Below are 18,517 nucleotides of genomic sequence, written 5' to 3'. Positions count from 1 at the left end.
ATCCTTAATCAGAGGTTTCGAATTCGAATTTTAGGTATGGAGAAAATCAGCATCACCCTCGAAAAAGGTCATGTCAAGCTTGATCCTAATTTAGTCGGCGCTCTAAGGTAGATTCCAAACACCAGGTGGGAAACCTATGAAAAATAAATTCTTGCAATTTATACAAAACCCCTGCAAGATATTTTTTTCGTTGCACCAAATAATTGTTTGTTTCTATTATCGTATTATATATTATTGATACTGTTTTTTCGTTATGTTCAACATGATTGCTTCTATACTGTATTTCCTTTTCCATTTACTTGATTTTATTGTCATTTACGTAAGCAATTATTTATCCAAAACAATCTTTTTATCATTACGAGATAAAAATAAAGCTACATATACATCACCCTCTCTGAATTCCAATCCCTGATATGTTGCTATTGCACCAAATAATAAGTCTATCATCTAATTAATTATTTTGTTTTAGAAAAGAAAAACACAGCCAGCCAGCAACAAAAACGTGACATTGTCACTCAAATAATGTTATTTTTTTCCATTTCAAGTGCAGGCTAACGGTCTTGTCACATATACCAAGGTTTCGGATTCGAGTTTGAAATTGTCTTTAATAGAAATTCTTTCTTATAAAAAAAATAGGATTTTCCGATGCACATGTCTTTAACAGGAAGCATTATTCTTCTTAAAATATAATTTTTCGATGTTAATTTTAATTAATCGAACTCCAAAATAGATACCAAACATCAATCGTAAACCAATATTTTATGTTATTTTGAATTAAGAGCATCTTAAAGCTGCGGCAAATCATAATGTTTTTTTTTTAAATTTCAAGTGCAGGCTATCGTTGTTATCATATATATCAATGTTTTGGATTTGAGTCTAAATCGTCTTTAATAGAAAGTATTTTACGGACTTTTCAACCTAAATGTCTTTAATAGAAATCATTTTATTTCTTAAAATAGGACTTTTCAATGCGTATATTTTTAACTGGAAGCATTAATAGGATTTTTTTATGTGAATTTGAATTAGTTAGACTCCAAAATGAATATCAAACATGAACGTAAAACTAATATTTATTTTATTTTGAATTAAGAGCATCTTAAAGCTGCAGCAAATCATAGAAAAGAAAAACAAAAAACAAGCAAGCAATTAGCAACCTCATATGACCATATCATATATATTATTATAATATCCACTGAAGTTGCAAATAAATAATTAAATAATTTTCAACAGCCATCACTTATTTTTTTATTACCCTATTATTAAGTAGTTTTCATACAGCAGTCCATCCTTGACTGATTGTTGAACTTCTTAATTTTATTATTATTTGGTACTTCAGATTCGCACCGCATAAAGCCCATTCGAAAAAAAGGCTCCCAAACAACTGTGGAAATAAAATTTTATATACAATCAATATAACAAGACCTTTCCTTACATATTTTTTCCGCTTGATTTGTAGTACGAGCATCATACAGAGTCGTGCTCCTTTAATATGATGAAAAGGAGGTCGTTAATATATAAGAAATTATTTTCATTACTTTACAAACTTGCTTTTAGTTGTACATATATGTTTTACGAGAAATCTTCATTTTTACAGATGAGAGATCTGAAAAAGTTATTTTCTTCTGTTCAATTCGTAAATTCGTAAATGTTACATAAGAAATCATTTCCTCTATTGAATGTAGGACATTAGTACATAATTTCAACATTATTCTGTCCATGTAATACAATGCTAGAGTTCATACACTGGCTGGAAGAGGGTGCTATTAGACTCAATCGCCCCTGCAACTGAGGTCACGTTCAATCACATACCCCCACATCTTATCGCGTTTTACTCCATCCCATAGACATCAATCTCTGCTCATATTCCATGGATTGTCTTTGGATAAGATTGTTGATCGTAGTAATCACAGGCACTTGATGAGGGACTTACAATAAGCACAATCATCTAGTATTTATGATTACTATGATAAACAATCTTACCCAAAAACAGTCTCATGGAATATGACCAGAGATTGTTGCTTATGGGATGGAGTTAAATGCGATGAGACGTCGGGCCAAGTGATTGAACTTGACATCAGTTGTAGCCTGTGGGGATGATGATGGATTCCAATAGCACCCTCTTCGAGCTTTCTCATCTTCAAAGGCTCGACCTTTCTTGGAATAACTTACCCAATTCTCACACCTCGGACGATAGATGACTTCAACTGTATTCTAATAAGAAGTGTGGTTGGAAGAGGGTGATATTCGACTCAATCGTCCCTGCAACTGAGGTCACGTTCAATCACATGCCCCAACGTCTTATCACATTCACTCCATCCCATAGACACCAATCTCGGCTCATATTCCATGAATTGTCTTTGGATAAGATTCATGACCGTAGTAATCACAAACACTCGATGAGGGACCTACCGTAAGCATTCTCTTGAATTTTAGAAGGGAAATGCTTTGATCAGAAATTTCTGTCCAAAAGAGCACCATCATCTAGTATTTGTGAATACTATGGTAAAAAATCTTATCCAAAAACCCTTTCATGGAATATGAGCAGAGATTACTGCTTATGGGATGGAGTTAAATGTGACAAGACGTCGGGCCAAGTGATCGAACTTGACATCAGTTGTAGCTAGTGGGGACGATGATTGATTGCAAAAGCACCTTCTTCCAGCTCTCTCATCTCCAAAGGCTCGACCTTTCTTGAAATAACTTATTCAATTCTCACATCTCGGACTATAGATGACTTTAACCGTATTCTACTAAGAAATGTGGCACTTGCTGATCATGACTCAATCAACAAATTATGCCTTCGGCTTTGCTAGAACTGCAGTTTGTTAACTCACACATCGTAGGCTAGAGTCCACGTAATCTGTGTGATACACAGATCTATTTGCCGCCTTCGCGTCAAGAATTTCCTAAAAAAGACATGACCACATGAGCCAAAACTTAGTTAGAGATGGTACAAATAAAGAGGAAAACAAGTTACAAAAAGATAATGGATATAGAAAATTATATACAGTTCATGTGGGTTTGTGTGCAGTATGTCAATATAAGATTGTAAACCGAAAAGATCAATAGAGGCATGATAAATATACATCAAAAGGTTTACAGCTCTCGAGACATGTTGGTTTAAGTCTTAGCTCCAACGTCTATATGTCAATTAAGGAAATAAGAAACTACTCATCCAAGATGAAGTTGGTCCTTTATGATGGGCGTTTTTAGTGTAGAATTACTAGTGAGCTGAAAATAGTGGCGAGTTCTTTGCATGGGATAGCAATTTGACACTAGAAATTTGAAATATTTGGCTTATACTGTATATCTCATTTGATGACTGATGAATAAAAATGAAATTACTGATACATGTACAAATGGTTGTTGGCCATTTAGCTGAAGCGAACTACTTAACAAAGCACTTAACAGCATTAAAAACATTGCCAGGGGCTAGAGTAGCTAATGAGTCAAAGTAAAGAGCATAAGGTTAGAGGGCAGACCATTATGTCAAAATTTTGAAGCCTTCCCCTGCGAATCTTCGATGATGCACTATGTATATCTATGTTCTGTATGACGATAAAACTGTTATCTCTGATTTCAACCTTTGTCCTTGAGAATCTGTGTACCAACTACAATCATCAATCCTTGAACAGGCCTTCCCGAGACCTCATAGTTCTAAATTTCTGCTGGTGTATCAACCTCAAATACAATCTAAGTGATCTGCTTCTGGATGTTGTAACATTTAACAGTTCCAACCAGAACTAGTGATTCAATTATGGCCTGCAGAAGTTGCTCGGGGAAATCTTCAACACGAGCAAGTCCGTGATGACTTTGCACAGAACTCAAAACTCTACCGACGATCTGAAGGAGGAATAATGAGATGAAATTATGATACTGCTATAGTATTTAGCTTATGCAGTTGATTGGATAGACTAGAGTAATTTCCATGATTGGCAATAAGGACCTACCTTTCGTGCATAGCCACCAAACGCCACACCAGCAATCAAAGCATTTGGTGAATGTAAGGTGCTCGAATTTTTCTCATTTCTTGAAGCCTCTAAATGAATGTGTGGATTGTGTCAAAACTTCAGTGTTATATGGAATATGAACTTAATAAAGTGGGGACTGTGGAGTTAATACGAGATTTCTTGAGTTAATACCGTGTATGGTCGTTGTTTGGAATAAATTCTCTTTTTTCAACCCCTCCACTGTGTGACCATTGGTACCACCAGCCAGTTGAAGGAAGCCTGTGACATAGGAAGAATCTTCAAATTGCACTAGCGAGTAGTTCATAGAAAAAGACACCAATGAGTCGTATCATGTCATTTATCAGAAGAATTTTTTATGTGCAAACCTTTAGGCTTGTCACCAGCAGAGGCCAATTTTCGTGCAAAAGCAATTGCATCTCTCGTGGCACCTCGCCCAATATCTCCACTCATTGGTCGACCATCCAACTTCAATTACAATCATTAGTAGAAATGATGAGAATATATTCCGGGCGTTCTAGCTTCTAAATCAATTAGCGATGGGACAAATGATCTGCACCTGCCATAAGTTGACGCAGTGTATGCTGGATTCCATTATAGAGTACATAGCATTCATTGCAGATATGGTTGAATCTCTCAAGTCTGGAAAGCTAACCTGCACGAAACCATGATAAAAAAACATTTTTTAACTTAATTATTGAAATGGAATAAGTTGTTTGAACTTGCTAGATGATACTCCCTCCGTTTCAATTTGTTTGTCTGGTTTTGACTTGATACAGAGTTTAAGAAAATAAAAAAGACGTTTGAATCTTGTGGTCTTAAACTAAAGATATGTAAAATGCACCAAAATTCCCTTCAATCTCGTGGTTTTACACAGAGATAAAAAAAAGAGTAACAGCTTCACATACTGCCACGAGCTTCAGATTTGCAGTTGAGTTCCCCAACCCAGTCCAGAGTTCTTTAAAAACTGAAGGTTCCCTATTCCAAAAAATGAGAATGCAGATAAGATACACTTTTTAGCTACAAATTGATGTTACTCTGATAATGTGACAAAGAACCATTTGTACATTTTGTTAGTGATTTTTGTTGTACAGAATAAGGAGTACCAAAATCAGATTGTATTGCATAAATATACTTTGAGTAAGCATTCTATTCTATGGTTAAGTTTGTGTCTCAATTGAATAAGAAGTGAAAATTCACACATGAATGATTTCAGGGAATATATTAACCGAAAAGAAAATTATGCTAACCTTCCACTGGTATGAATTTCTATGGCATCAACATCATCCCTTTCAAGAAGTTCCGCTGTAGCTATAACATCTCTCACATACGTAATAGCTCCTGAATCAACAAAATATATCTTCATGAATTCAATTTGCAGGATAACAACAATGCTAACGTAAAAGGGCACGGAGGAAGTGAAAATAGACAGGCAGCGGTGAACTCACTTATTTTGTCATATGGACAAACCGGAAGGCAGCGACCACAACCATAACAGCGCTCAGCCAAAACTCCTCCCTGCAATAGTTACAGATGTAGCCTTTAGAAATGAACACGAATAAGCTTTAAAAGAATATAGCAGGTTAAACAGCTGTAGAATAAATCAAGGGAAATCAAAATGGAGAGAACCTTTTGCAATATTGCATTAGCAGGACAGACTTTCTCACAAGGTCTCAAGCAATCCTGGGGGCAATCATCCGGATCAAATTCTGCAACATTATCATACACAACTGGAGTATTAAGCCCACATATCTTACTTAGGAATACTTTCCATGAATAATTTCATTCATGGTAAAAAACTATCTCGGGTCTTTGATCTAATTTTCCAAGTACCCTTCATTTTCAGAAGGGTGACCATCTGCTCATTTCAGGAGATTGACAAATGATAGAATCCAATGAAAATGACGATCCATTAGAAACTACTCTGTATGATAAACTAGAGTTCTTTGAGCTTAATTCTTCTGATGTCAGTCATGCAATGTTTGGTAAAGTAAGATCCAATAATACTATAAAACTCATTGCAAAAAAGACCAATATTAGAAAGGCTGAATACGGACGACAAAGCACTTAAAACAAGAATAATCAAAGCCGAAAATACATATGAAGTTGGCATTTCATAGTTTCTAATGCTTCAGAAGATTAGGCACTCCAATCAGAAGCCTACTTTTTTTGATAACCAAGAAATCCCCCGACCAGTGCATGGTTCAAACCTTGGTGGATCACGGGCTAGCTCATCTACCCTTCTCCACTTAAATACCATATTTTTTACTGGCAAGTTTTTGTCCACAGCAGGGTTGAAATCATACTTATATTAAAAGAAAGCAAGAAACTTTTACCCCTACATCACGTAACCAAGATTATGAGAATCAGAAAGGATGAATATGCTGGTTGAACTCAAGGTGTGGAGGGAGTTACCAGCTTTACGGAAATGAAGATCTTCATCATCATTAACACTGATCATTACCCAAGGCCTGCGTATGGGCACAAGGGCTCTGGCTGCTTCTATCCCTTCATTTACAGCATTCACCACTGACGCCTCAGCAGCACAGTCAATGCAATCAACTACAATCAACACACAAACTTATCAACCCGATGCAAGGAATAATAGTACCAAAATTATAAGAGACAGTTGATGATTCAATTCTCACCTCCAGCAAGAGTATAAACCAGAGAAAGGTTCCTGATATCAACCAAATCCTACAAAAACCAAGAAAGATAAAATTTGCTCAAATATGTTAACATGTCTGTGCATTTTGTATAATTGTCACACTTAGTTTGTACTAGCTTCGGGATTCGACTACACATGGAGTATAAGATGTTTATTCTGATTATACAAAATTTTGAAACATCATATGAATTGGAACACCAAGTAGTTTATTCTGGTTATACATTTGTGTCAGTCCTTAAACAAACGAACATCATATGAAGTTGTACAAAAAAAGTTCATCTGCAGAAAAGTGTAAAGGTGGAGTCTTTATAGTGAATAAGGGTTAATAAGTGAAGACCTCAAAGCTAGCACCACAAATGAGCTTGACCCAATTTCCCTGCTGAAGAGATTCAACAGGGGAACTACTAACAGAAGGAATCACTGTCTTCTTTATGATGCTCTTCACTTTTTCAACCCCATTGTAGTTGCTGTAATTAAGTGGATCTGGTAATAAAGAAACCAAAAAAAAATTCAAGAAAATTGAAAACTTACAAAAAGATTAATAATTATCAAAACCCCATAAATCCAAATTGATGGAATAGATAGAGAGTACCTTGCAATTTGGTGCCAAGTGAAGCATAACAAGGAATGCTCATAGCCATCTTGTTAAAAGGAGCTACTTTTGGAGATAAAGAGTAGGTGGAGAAGATTGATTGTTATCTAAAAAGAATCTTAAGTTTTTGAAACTACATCATCACCCCCTATAATTGTTTGAAAATGTTCAAGCACATCCTCATATTTGTGATTTGTCTTATATTTATCTATTTGACTGTCTGTATAGAGTTGATCAGTCAAAAACTCACACATTCAACAAGTGTTTGGGTAGATGTGCGAATCTATACTAGGAGAGACAATATTATGAATGAAGTTATTTGGAACAAGGTAAGAGTGACCTTCGTGGTGGACAAGATGCATGGAAGCGAGATGAGATATTTTGGACATGTGAAGAGAAAGAGAACATAGGCCCCTAATGCAAAAATGCGAGAGATCTAGGATGATAGGTCTAAGAAGATGCATGTATATCAAGAAATAAATGAGGAGAGATCATTAAACATGACATGAATTGGACAGTTGAGTGTCAAGAATTAGTGTAAAAGATTAACAGTAGTTGAACGTTTTCTCGCTGCTATGTGGGAGAGCTTAGTTCTAGTTTAGAACATTTTATTTGTTTTCTCTTCTCCTTACATGTCTCACTATAGTGTTATTATTATTATTATCATATTCCTTAATTTCATTTATTTATGTTGTTCTCTTTACTATTTTGTTGTCATTACTTTTCTCCTCTTTGATATTTTCATCATAGCTCTGTTCCTAAAGCAGTCAAACTTGTTCTGGATATGCTTTTCCTAAGTCGAGGATCTTACCAAAAATAACTTATCTACCTCTCTCAAAACATGAATTAGGTATATTCGCATTAAATATATTATTGTTATTATTCTTTAATTAGACTATTCATAACGTTCAAAACTTAGTTTATGTATAATCGTTTCAAAGAACGAACACATAATTTTTCTCAATTGGTGAAAAACCGACAAACATCATAGTAACAAACCTTTCCATTGATATGAGCTCTCGAGGAAAATCATCATGTTAGTCTTTTCTTAATATGTTTTTTTTTTTTTATTTTATTAAAGAATATTTTATTACTTTAAAGAACATTTCTTAACACAAGAAAATAACACATTTTTCTTAAAATTCTTTTTTTTGGTCACACCTAACACACCCAAATAACAATTTTTACAGTTTCACCCACAAACTTTGCATTAATTTCCAAATAGTACATCTTTAGGGTTTAAGAAACTCATGATTATCTCTAAAACCCTGAGCTCACTCACTTCCTGTGTACACTCCAAAATGGTGAACGTCGCCGGCGACGACAACGATGATTTCGGCGATCTCTATGCCGACGTTGAAGTTCAAGCAAGTTCAGCAATCAATGCTCTACAGAGTTCAACGAAGGTTCAAACGGAAGTTAATGAGGTTAACGACAATGCTGCTGACGGAAACTGTAATCGTGAAAATGCTGTAAGAGGAGAAGAGGAATGTGAGAGCGAGAGTGGTGATGACTTGAACATACTGTTGAATGATGATGAAGGTGATGATGATTTTCTCAATGCTGGATGTGATGAAGATGAAATTGAGGGAAATGGAGGTTTTAGTGTTAGTGATAAAGGAAATGGTTTAGGACAGAATTCAAATGGCAGCGGAAGTGGCAATGGAGAGAAAAACATTTACAAGGTAGCATTATAGACTGTGAAATTAGTGAAAAAGAGTAGTGTTAATTTGAACTTGTTTGAAATTGTTTTCGTGTTGCTTAGTTGTTGAACCTGATTACTGATTAGAGGAGTTGCTTTGATTATTGAATGCTTATATTGGTTTGATTTTATGTATAAAACAGGGGAGGTTAGTGTAAAGCTGATTATGAGGTTTGTATATTTTAATATTCCTGCCATTTACTATGGTCGAAGACTCTTATTTGGCAGCAATTAAGTTTTTCTTGCTTGAAAAACTTAATATTTGGTAAATGTATACTCTCTTCAGTTTATTTTCTTGCAATGCACCTACCTCCACTTGCTGCAACTTGGGGATTTTACTGGAAATGCCTTTAGGTGTTTTCTTCGCGATTATCTATTTTTGAATTCTTCAAGTGTGAAAATTATCATGATGATTGATGATAGACTTCATCAGCGTTTACATGAATTAATGCAGTTAAGCTTTCATGGATTAGTCAAGGTGCTGGCCTGAATGCCACATTGCCACCTATATGGAAAGAAAATGGATTAATACTGTTCTGTACTTCTGTTACTTCATAGTGTTTCATTCTCCGAATTATGATTTCGCCCCCTCTTGTCTGTAGAACACAAGACCACCACAAGTAGCATATTCAAGTCATCTCAAAGCCAATGGATCTTCTTGTGCGCCTTCTTATTCTACAGCATTTGTCAAGGGCAAATGGGAGGATAATAGCTACACGCAAAGGGTGGGCTCAGGCTTTGCTGCTCAAAATGGACAGAGCTTCTCACTTCCTTGGTCAAGGTTAATATGTTTTGTCAAACTTTGCTTGTATTCTAAACTTTGGTTAATGCTTTGTTGTGTTTCCATTTTTATAGAAAAAACAGTTCAACCTACTGTTAAAAGAAAATTATCTACATTTGAAACAACTGGTTCCACTTTTCCTGGTGCATATTTGCTTATTGGAGATAGTGTTGGTCATCTCATCAAAGAACTGTTATGAAATAGGTTTACCAGATAAAGTTGTTCTATATTCTTTTGTAGGCTTAATCTTTTCATATTTCGTAGATATGTAATTGATCCATAATTTTTCAGGAATATATTGGACGTGAATATTGATATGTTTGAGAAGAAACCTTGGCGGTATCCAGGCGCTGACTTGAGAGATTATTTTAATTTTGGCTTTGATGAAGATAGTTGGAAACAGTATTGCAACTGCCTGGTAATGAATGCATATAAATTTGTCTGTTTCTGATATGTATTAGAGTATATAGTTTTTCCTTTTATCATTTCTTGTTATCTTTGTTTTTGTATTTCTTTCCAACTTTCTAGCATGTATTGTGGCAAAGTTGTTTCTACTATTTTTACTGCATGTCTTACATGTTTATCATTGGCCGTGACTTTTGAAATAGGATGAGCACCGAGATCAAGCAAAAAAGATAGTCAAAGATTCAGACTACAAGACTTCGAAAATTAGTAAGGTAGGTATCTCTGGATGATTGTCAAGTTTTACTATTCCTTAAACAATAAGTGAAGCCTTACCTTATAAAAAGAAGAAGAAAAAGAAACAATTGGTGAGCTTAGTGTATCAAATGGATTGTGAAAGCTGAGGGTGACCATGTTTCTGTTCAAACCATGCTGAAGATGACATTTACAAAAAAATGTAGATGTCTTCGTTACCTAACAGTTCTTAAATGTTATCTGAAATTGAACTGTTAATGATGTTTATGGTATAAACTTGCCAATGTTCAGCCAAAAGGTAGAGAAATAGAGGTGGAAGAGAGCATGATTGAGCGCCGACCATCAACAGATGTGGGACGCCCACAGTATCGGGATTCTGGTGTCGTCATACAGGTATCAAAATTTTTAATTCTTCCCTTTTCTTGACCATCTAATTGCTGTGTGCTCACAGGCTTGTGCTGGCACCAGATTGCTTTGCAGCAGTCAATGGAAGATCCCATAAGTTCTACAAAAGAGCAGCGGGAAGCATCTGAGAATGGAGATGTTGGGGGAGATAGAAAGGAGTTTCTCTGTTTCAGTAGTCCCAGCGAAGATGAGTTAGCCAGCTTGGAAGGAACTGGAGAAGGATCATTCAAGTCTACATCTGGAAGGTATGTCATCTGCTGGTTGAATTGTGATGATAGTCTGTAACACTACTTGCATTATTCTTTTGCTGGTTAATCTTCACATTGGAACACAACTATTTTGTGAAGGACGTGTCAGTAAAAATGACCTTGCAGATTTTAATCCTTATGTAGTTAAAGTTCGAAGGCTATATATGTTGCAATATAAGAGTTTGAAATGTGATAGGTTTTCTCACATGTTCTTGATGCTTAGTTGGCTTAAAGTTGTCAGCTTCTAAGTCTTTTTAAGGTTTTGTTTTCCTAGACATGCTTGCAAAATATTGTCAAATTTTTCAAAGATTTCCTTCTTCATGGACCATGAGTAATCTGATCCATTGTCGGCTTTCTTTTTGCTATCTTCACCTTTACTTTTAAGTCTTGCTTCTCACATCTCTCCTGTTTTTCTGCTGATTGATGATACATAAAAATGTATTTAATGGTTCAAGTTACTTCATTCTCATAAAATTAACTCTGGATTCCAGGATTACACCTGTTTGTGAGCACGTGTCTATGGGTTCAGATAACTACGGAAATTCCGAGTTCGCTTATGCAGATGAGCGACACCACCAAGAAGGGACCTACTGTAATGTTGATCAAACCTCAGGAGCAATTAGATCTTCTCATGATGCAAATAAAAGCAGTGAGAGAGACATATCTGATCCAAGACAACCTATAAAGTTGCAAGAACCACTGCGTGGTGTAGGCAGAGAGCATAGCCCAGGTTCATCTTGTTGTTCTCTAAGTCATGGTGGCACATCTGGAGATGGGACTTTTCTTGACTTAGAGAAATCTCATGATCATCATACAAGGTTATTATCAAACACAGAATCTGCGTTACGGGAGAAGGGTACAATTGATTACCAGCCAATTTACGGAACCAATCATAACAGAACAAAGTCTGGTGATCCTAAATATTTTACACGAGGTAGAAGGTCTGTGCAAAGAGATCTGCTGCATGACAGAAGAAGACCTGGTCGAATGAGTGAAACAATTCCTGCTCACCTGAAAGATGAGGATTCCCACAAATCAGATGCTAGGATACTGTATGAAAGGCGTAATTCAACTGTGATCCGATACAGACACAGAGATAGACGATATGCTTTTGACTCTCATGAAAGGGAAGATACTTCACATTTTAAGAGGGCAGAACCCTTTTACTCTAATGCAGGACGATTTTCTGATTATCCATGCCAGGATTCTTTTACAAAAATTCCTGAGATGGAACATCAGTTAAGATGTAAATATGACAAAAACTGGTCTGGCGGTCGAAGTGTGAAAAGAAAGCTATATCCTCTTGAACTATCAATTTATACAGATGATGAATTGTTGGAAAGAGATAGACCCTATTATGGGAGAAGACTCACTGTTCAGGATATGGACACCGTTCCTTTTCATGAATCGGAACAATGGATCGATAAGTATATTTCCTATTCAGATGATGAGAATCCCAGTCAACGAATGCGGAAAATAGATCAGCTGCCGAGTAAGAAGAGAGTGAGGACTGATGATCTTGTAACTGAATGTAATTACATCTACGATATCATGGAAGAGACTGATAACAGATATAGACCATACAACCACAGGGATACTAATATTCTAGAAGATGGCTATCATGTAAATTTGACTTATTTCAGAAGAGAAATTAAAAGCCCCAGTAGGGGCAAAAGGAGAGATGTCAGTCCTTGCAAAAGTCCAAATGATATATGTTTCATGGATCTAAAGGATGAGGAAGGGAAATTTGATGGGTATCGACCTCCATCCTTTCGTTTGTATAGAGAATCTTGTACTTCTAGCGGAAGGTGGCAGATCCCTGAACTGCCACGTGGCAGACACGGAATATTCAGTGGGACTAGGAAATGTGATGGTGGTGCTAATTTGACCAACTCCATTGGTGCCGATCAGACAAGCAAGTATCCGGGTAATCAGGACAATTTTAAAAGAAGAAGAGGGGGCCGGCAGTCTGAAGGCATGCAATGGGTTGAAGAAGAAAACAGTTCTAGGTATCAGCAAAATATATTCGATGCTGAGAGGACGTCATATTCGTTCAGAAGAAGTTCAAGTGACCGAAGGTTTAATTCATTTGACAATAATCATGGACCCAACCCAGTAGAAAAGCTTTTAGATGATAGGCATGTGGAGCAGGAAAAATACAAATTGATCAGGGAAGGCAATAATGCCAGTCAATTTGGTCAAGGGTCTAAAGTTTTTCATAAAGATAATCATTGGAGGAGATTCCCAAGAGGGAGAGATTCTGTTGACACGGGCTTGATTGTTGAGAACGGAGAGGTAATTTTGTGTATACAAATGTCAAGATTGTATAGTATATATGTAAATATGAGTTTTCCATATATGTTGGGTCCTGTTCCATTGTGTGATATCATCTCATGCTACCAAGGTCTCCTATTTCCCTGTGCGTTTGATTTCAGATTAAAGTTCTCATGTTGCCTTGTTTTTTTTAAAAAAAAAAAAATTGTTCTTGAATTGACCCTTAAAAAAATTGAACTTGTCAACTCCAAAATTATATTAAGCTTGCTATTCTAGGAATTCTTATATTATTACCTTTAAGCAATTGATCATCAGTATTCTCTAGTTACTTATGAAACCATATAAATCTGTTGGTGACCATTTATTCGTTTATTTCTTGATCCTACAAATGTGCATCAACATTGTTACTGACAGTCCTCTATATGTTGACGAGAAAAGAGTGTTTGCTTAAGGGACATGTTACCATTTTGTAGCTCCAGTTGGTGTTAGTCTTTTGTCACTTGAAGTACATTAGATATCTAATGTGATAGCACTTTTGCAAAAAATAAGAGAGGACTCCGAAGTTCATTGTCTTTGTGTAGTTATATAGGTAAACTTCTGCAACAGGAATAAGCAAGTAAACTTTTTCTATGTACTGCAATTTTAATATCAGTAAAGCGGATCTCAGTAAACTAGGCAGAAAACACACCAAATTGTATTACTGGAGTATCATTAAATTGTAATCATGACGAGGCTTACTTATTCTTCTAACTCACGAGATCTCATTTAACACAAATAGTTTCTATTGTTGTGTTGAAATGGGCTGTCAATCTTTTTTCTCGAGTCTGATAGATTGATATGTCACTAGCGCAATGTTTCTGCATAACTTCATTGATTGTTCATTTATCTTAAATTGAGCAATAGTTTAGGAGGTAAGTTGCCTTTGGTAGCCGGCATTGGCATAAAACTGTGTTTTACTTTTACTATCAGCGTCAACCTACATGTCCTGACTTTTTGGATATTAACCATCATAAAATTGTGCTTAGTGCTTACACAAGAACTTTACATGATTCAACATTCTATCAAATCTTATATTCTTTCTTGGCATACACTTTTGTATGTGGGATACCTTCAGTTTTTAATAAAGTGTTATATTTGCTTTCATTTATTCTTCAATACAACTTTTTTTGAATATGATGACTTCAAGTCGTGTTCAAGAATGTGAGCTGGGCAGTGAAATAAGAAAAAGGAGATCACTACACCACTGAAGTTGCTGTCCTAATGCATGCTCCTTTTATGTGTCTGGACAACTTTGCATCTTGATTGGAAATGATAATTTTAGCTAGACAGATAATCTATATTCAATTTTTGAGAGGCCATATTAGGTGTTGCTCCTGCTTGAACTTGGACTAGAATGAAGTCTTGTTTTTCTCTTATCAATGGAAGGGGTTGTTCAATGTTTCGATATGTAGTGCTTGGGATCTTAAGTAGATTAGACCAAATTAAAAATACTGATTTTCTGTGTGAGCTCATGACAATTTAACATCATAATTTGGAAGTATTTTTTACTTCTGATATTCCATTTAGTACAGATGATGCAGTGCTTTTGGTAGAAAACTATGTCTTTTTGTAAGGTTCTCTACGTTTCTCCCCATCGTTTTAATAGATTTGCTACCTCCGTTATCAAAATAATAAAAAAGAACTAGAGTTAATTATGCTGTTTCTAGAATTTAGAATCCACATATTACTTTCTTCAGCTCTGTTTGAGGTAAGATCCGACCCTTGCCTTGGTGGTGTCAAAGTTTTTTTTAAAAAAAACAAACTAATCATCATAGAAAAGGGAATCAGATGTGGAGAAAATTTTAACTGCATATTTCGTTTCGCAATTATAGTGTTTTACTTCTGCTTCAGGAGCCATTTCTTTTTCATCAATTTTATGATACATTGATACCATATTGTTTATATGGTCTCTCTGATATTTATTTTTATGTTATTATCCTTGTTCTTAACACATTCCTATGTTTTAAATTTCTTCTTGGCTGCACTTTATTGGTAAACAAAAGCATGATGGTCTGCTTCGGAAAGTCATCTTGATTAGCACGTATGCTAATTCCTTTTATCCTTCAGCTCCAGTTATAATTTATTACAAACGCATATAGCCATTGACTATATAGCTCTCTTCTGTTTAATTATTTAAGTTACATTCCCTTTCAAAGTTTCAAGTTTGTGAGTACTTGGTATGCTAGTTATGCCTTTAACAGTTAACAAGTTCTCTAATTCTCTTCATGGTAAGTTTTTATGTCACGTGAGCTCACGCACGATAAGGCGGCCTCTCTTCATTAATTGTGTAAACTATCAGGATTTTGATTTTTATTTGTGACCATGGATCTGCAGTCCTCCGGAAGATGCTCCAAAGCAGGGGGTGTAACATCCTTTGACAGGTATGGCCACTTGGATTCAGATAGTTATGTGGAGCTGAAGCCCATCGATGGAACTAGCAAACCCCATTTCAGGAAGACACTCAGAACTCGAAATGTGACAACTGATCCTAAAGAAAATGATAAAGAAAGGCTTGATATATTCTCAGATGCCAACCAGGAAGAGTCTCTGGATATTGAAGAAGGTCAGATAATTGAAGAAATGAACGAGAAAATCATTAAAAAGAGAATCACATGTTCTGGCAAATCACAAATCAGTGAAATGAAGAATTTCGTGTATGATAAAAATGTGGAGGGACAGGACAACAACCCTATGATTTTGGAGATCATGGCAAAGATGGAAAAGCGTGGAGAACGTTTCAAGCAACCTATTGCTCTCAAAAGTGATACAAAGAATGTCTCTAAGCCTTTGGTTGATTCGTTTGCTGTGTCAACTGAACCTATGCAACCAAGACCAGCACGAAAGAGGAGATGGGCTGCAAGCAAGGCAACTGTTTAATGCTTGTATTAGAGAAGGTGCGTCTCACTTCACCTTCATAACTGGATCTGTATATAGTGGCGTTTGATTGAAGAAATGGTTGCTGATGGTATAACTGGGGACCGGGGTTGAGAAGTTTCCCATGTAAAGAGGGAAAAAGAAATCACAGTCTCATAAAGAATACTCTCTGTTTTGTTGCGCTAAATGCGTTTTTTTCCCTCTGAAGTATAATTGATTATTTTGATTTCAAAGGATGTAAGGCTACCAGTGATGATGGTATGGCTTGAGCTTTTATTTAGTCAACTTTATTCCCATTTGGTACAAGCTTTATTCTTGAGAAATCATGGTGTCTGCCATGTACAATTTCTCAGTTAAGTTTTATAATTTTTTCTTATGAATTCCTTGAAATGTTTCAGAAGCAGTGGTTTGGAAGCAATTTTCCTGTTTGATTATATGGATCTACAAGTTCAAGTTGCAGGCTTGTCTGAGATATTTTGCTTCAATAAGGTAGTGAGTATGGCGTAACGTTAGGGACGGAGTTAGGAGGTTGCAAGGGTTCATCCAAATCCCTATCGTTGGAAATTACATTGTATATGATCAAATTAATACTAATTGTTTATTTATCTATATCTATATTACCTTGAAAGCATGAACTTCTAACTTGAATGTTAAATTACTAAAATATTCGTAACTTAGGTTTGTGATTTTTTTAATGAGTTGTGACTTTTTCGATAACTAGTGGAACAAAAATGCGCCACGAATTCACATAACAAACGTTGCTAAAAGTTAATATTCGTGGCAACTAAAACTGTCACTAAATTATATAACGATTACTGCTAAAAGATTGTATTAATGGCAACTAAAACAGCTACTAAATCATTAAACTATTGCCACTAAAAGATAGTGTTAGTGGCAACTAAAACAGCCACTAAATCATTAAACTATTGCCGCTAAAAGATAGTATTACTGGCAGCTAAAACCGCCACTAAATCATTAAACTATCATCACTAAAAGATAGTATTAGTGGCAACTAAAACCATCACTAAACCATATAAGAGTCGCCGGGAATAAAGTATTAGTGGCAACTAAAACAACCAAAAAATCATATAAAGTCGCCACAAAAAGAAAGTATTAGTAGCAAACAAAACCGCCACAAATCATATAAGTGTCGCTAAAAGTCAGTATTAGTGGCAACTACTACTGCCACTAAATCATACAAGAGTCGCCGCAAAAAGAAAGTATTAGTGGCAACAAAAGGCGCCACGAATTCCTATTAAAGTCGCCGCTAAAGATTTATTTTAGCGGCAACTTAATCCGCCACTAATAAAAATAACAGTTGCCGCTAAAAGATAATATTAGTGGCAACTAAAACCGCCACGAATTCCTATTAAAGTCGCCGCTAAAGATTTGTTTTAGCGGCAACTTAATCCGCCACAAACAAATAACAGTTGCCGCTAAAAGTCAGTATTCGTGGCAACAAAAACTGCCACTAATTCCTATTAAAGTCGCCGTAAAAGATTGTTTTAGCGGCAACTAAATCCGCCACTAATAAAATAACAGTTGCTGTTAAAAGGTAGTATTATTGGCAATTTAAACCGCCGCTACAAGATAGTATTAGTGGCAACTAAAACCGCCACTAATTCCTATTAAAGTCGCCGCTAAAAGTTTGTTTTAGCGGCAACTAAATCCGCCATTAATAAATAAACAGGTCGCCGCAAAAAGAAGGTATTAGTGGCAACAAAATCTGCCACCAAATTAAATAACAGTTGCCGCTAAAAGATAGTATTAGTGGCAACTAAAACCGCCGCTAAATCATATAAGAATCAGTGCAAAAAGAAAGTATTAATGGCAACAAAATCTGCCACTAAATCAAATTACAGTTGCCGCTCAAAGATAGTCTTAGTGTTTACAAAAACTACTAATTCCTAAAAAGGCGCTACTAAAAATTGTTTTAGCGGCAACTAAATCCGCTATTAATAAGAATAATTGTTGCCACTAAAAGATAATATTAGGCAACTAAAACCGCCACTAAATCATGTAAGAGTCGCCGCAAAAAGAAAGTATTAGTGGCAACTAAAACCGCCACTAAATCAGATTACAATTGCCACATAGTATTAGTGGCAACAAAAACTGTCACAGTAAGTACAACATAAACCGCCACTAAATAATATAATAGTCGCCGCTTAAAGATGTATTCGTGGCAACAAAACCGCCGCAATCATATAAGAAATGCCGCTAAAAGTAAGTGTTATTGGCAACAAAATCTGCCACGAAAAGTTTGTTTTACCGGCAACTAAATCCGCCACTAAATCAAATAACAGTTGCCG

At 35.8% G+C, this 18,517-nt stretch overlaps 2 protein-coding genes across 3 annotated transcripts; one reads left to right on the top strand and one right to left on the bottom strand.

Moving 5' to 3' along the window:
* Nucleotides 1–1,650: 1,650 nt before the first annotated feature.
* Nucleotides 1,651–7,365, bottom strand: LOC125862091 (uncharacterized). Its single transcript, XM_049542085.1, has 14 exons — nt 7,229–7,365; nt 6,974–7,119; nt 6,617–6,665; nt 6,384–6,530; nt 5,598–5,677; nt 5,417–5,486; nt 5,219–5,309; nt 4,877–4,946; nt 4,528–4,623; nt 4,337–4,436; nt 4,143–4,229; nt 3,951–4,039; nt 3,483–3,843; nt 1,651–2,906 (listed from the first exon to the last, which is right to left on the bottom strand). Exons 1-13 carry the CDS (start codon nt 7,275–7,277, stop codon nt 3,694–3,696), a joined length of 1,224 nt encoding a protein of 407 aa, XP_049398042.1. The 5' UTR covers nt 7,278–7,365; the 3' UTR covers nt 1,651–2,906; nt 3,483–3,693.
* Nucleotides 7,366–8,515: 1,150 nt separating this feature from the next.
* Nucleotides 8,516–16,822, top strand: LOC125862934 (FIP1[III]-like protein). 2 transcript variants are annotated; one of them, XR_007446081.1, is made up of 9 exons: nt 8,516–8,913; nt 9,533–9,711; nt 10,003–10,129; nt 10,320–10,388; nt 10,660–10,761; nt 10,837–11,018; nt 11,513–13,316; nt 15,669–16,466; nt 16,607–16,822. XR_007446081.1 is itself a non-coding variant. In XM_049543058.1 (9 exons), the coding sequence occupies exons 1-8, from the start codon at nt 8,530–8,532 to the stop codon at nt 16,209–16,211; spliced, it is 3,390 nt and encodes a 1,129-aa protein (XP_049399015.1). In that variant the 5' UTR covers nt 8,516–8,529; the 3' UTR covers nt 16,212–16,228; nt 16,607–16,821. The 2 variants fall into 2 exon arrangements, 1 of the variants encoding a protein (XP_049399015.1); XM_049543058.1 differs by having other exon boundaries at nt 15,669–16,228; nt 16,607–16,821.
* The last annotated feature ends 1,695 nt before the right edge of the window (nt 16,823–18,517 follow it).

This window comes from Solanum stenotomum, chromosome 4, assembly GCF_019186545.1.
Source record: "Solanum stenotomum isolate F172 chromosome 4, ASM1918654v1, whole genome shotgun sequence".
NCBI classification, from domain to species: Eukaryota; Viridiplantae; Streptophyta; class Magnoliopsida; order Solanales; family Solanaceae; genus Solanum; species Solanum stenotomum.
Note: the sequence above shows the minus strand (reverse complement) of the source record. Positions and strands in the feature narration are given on the sequence as shown.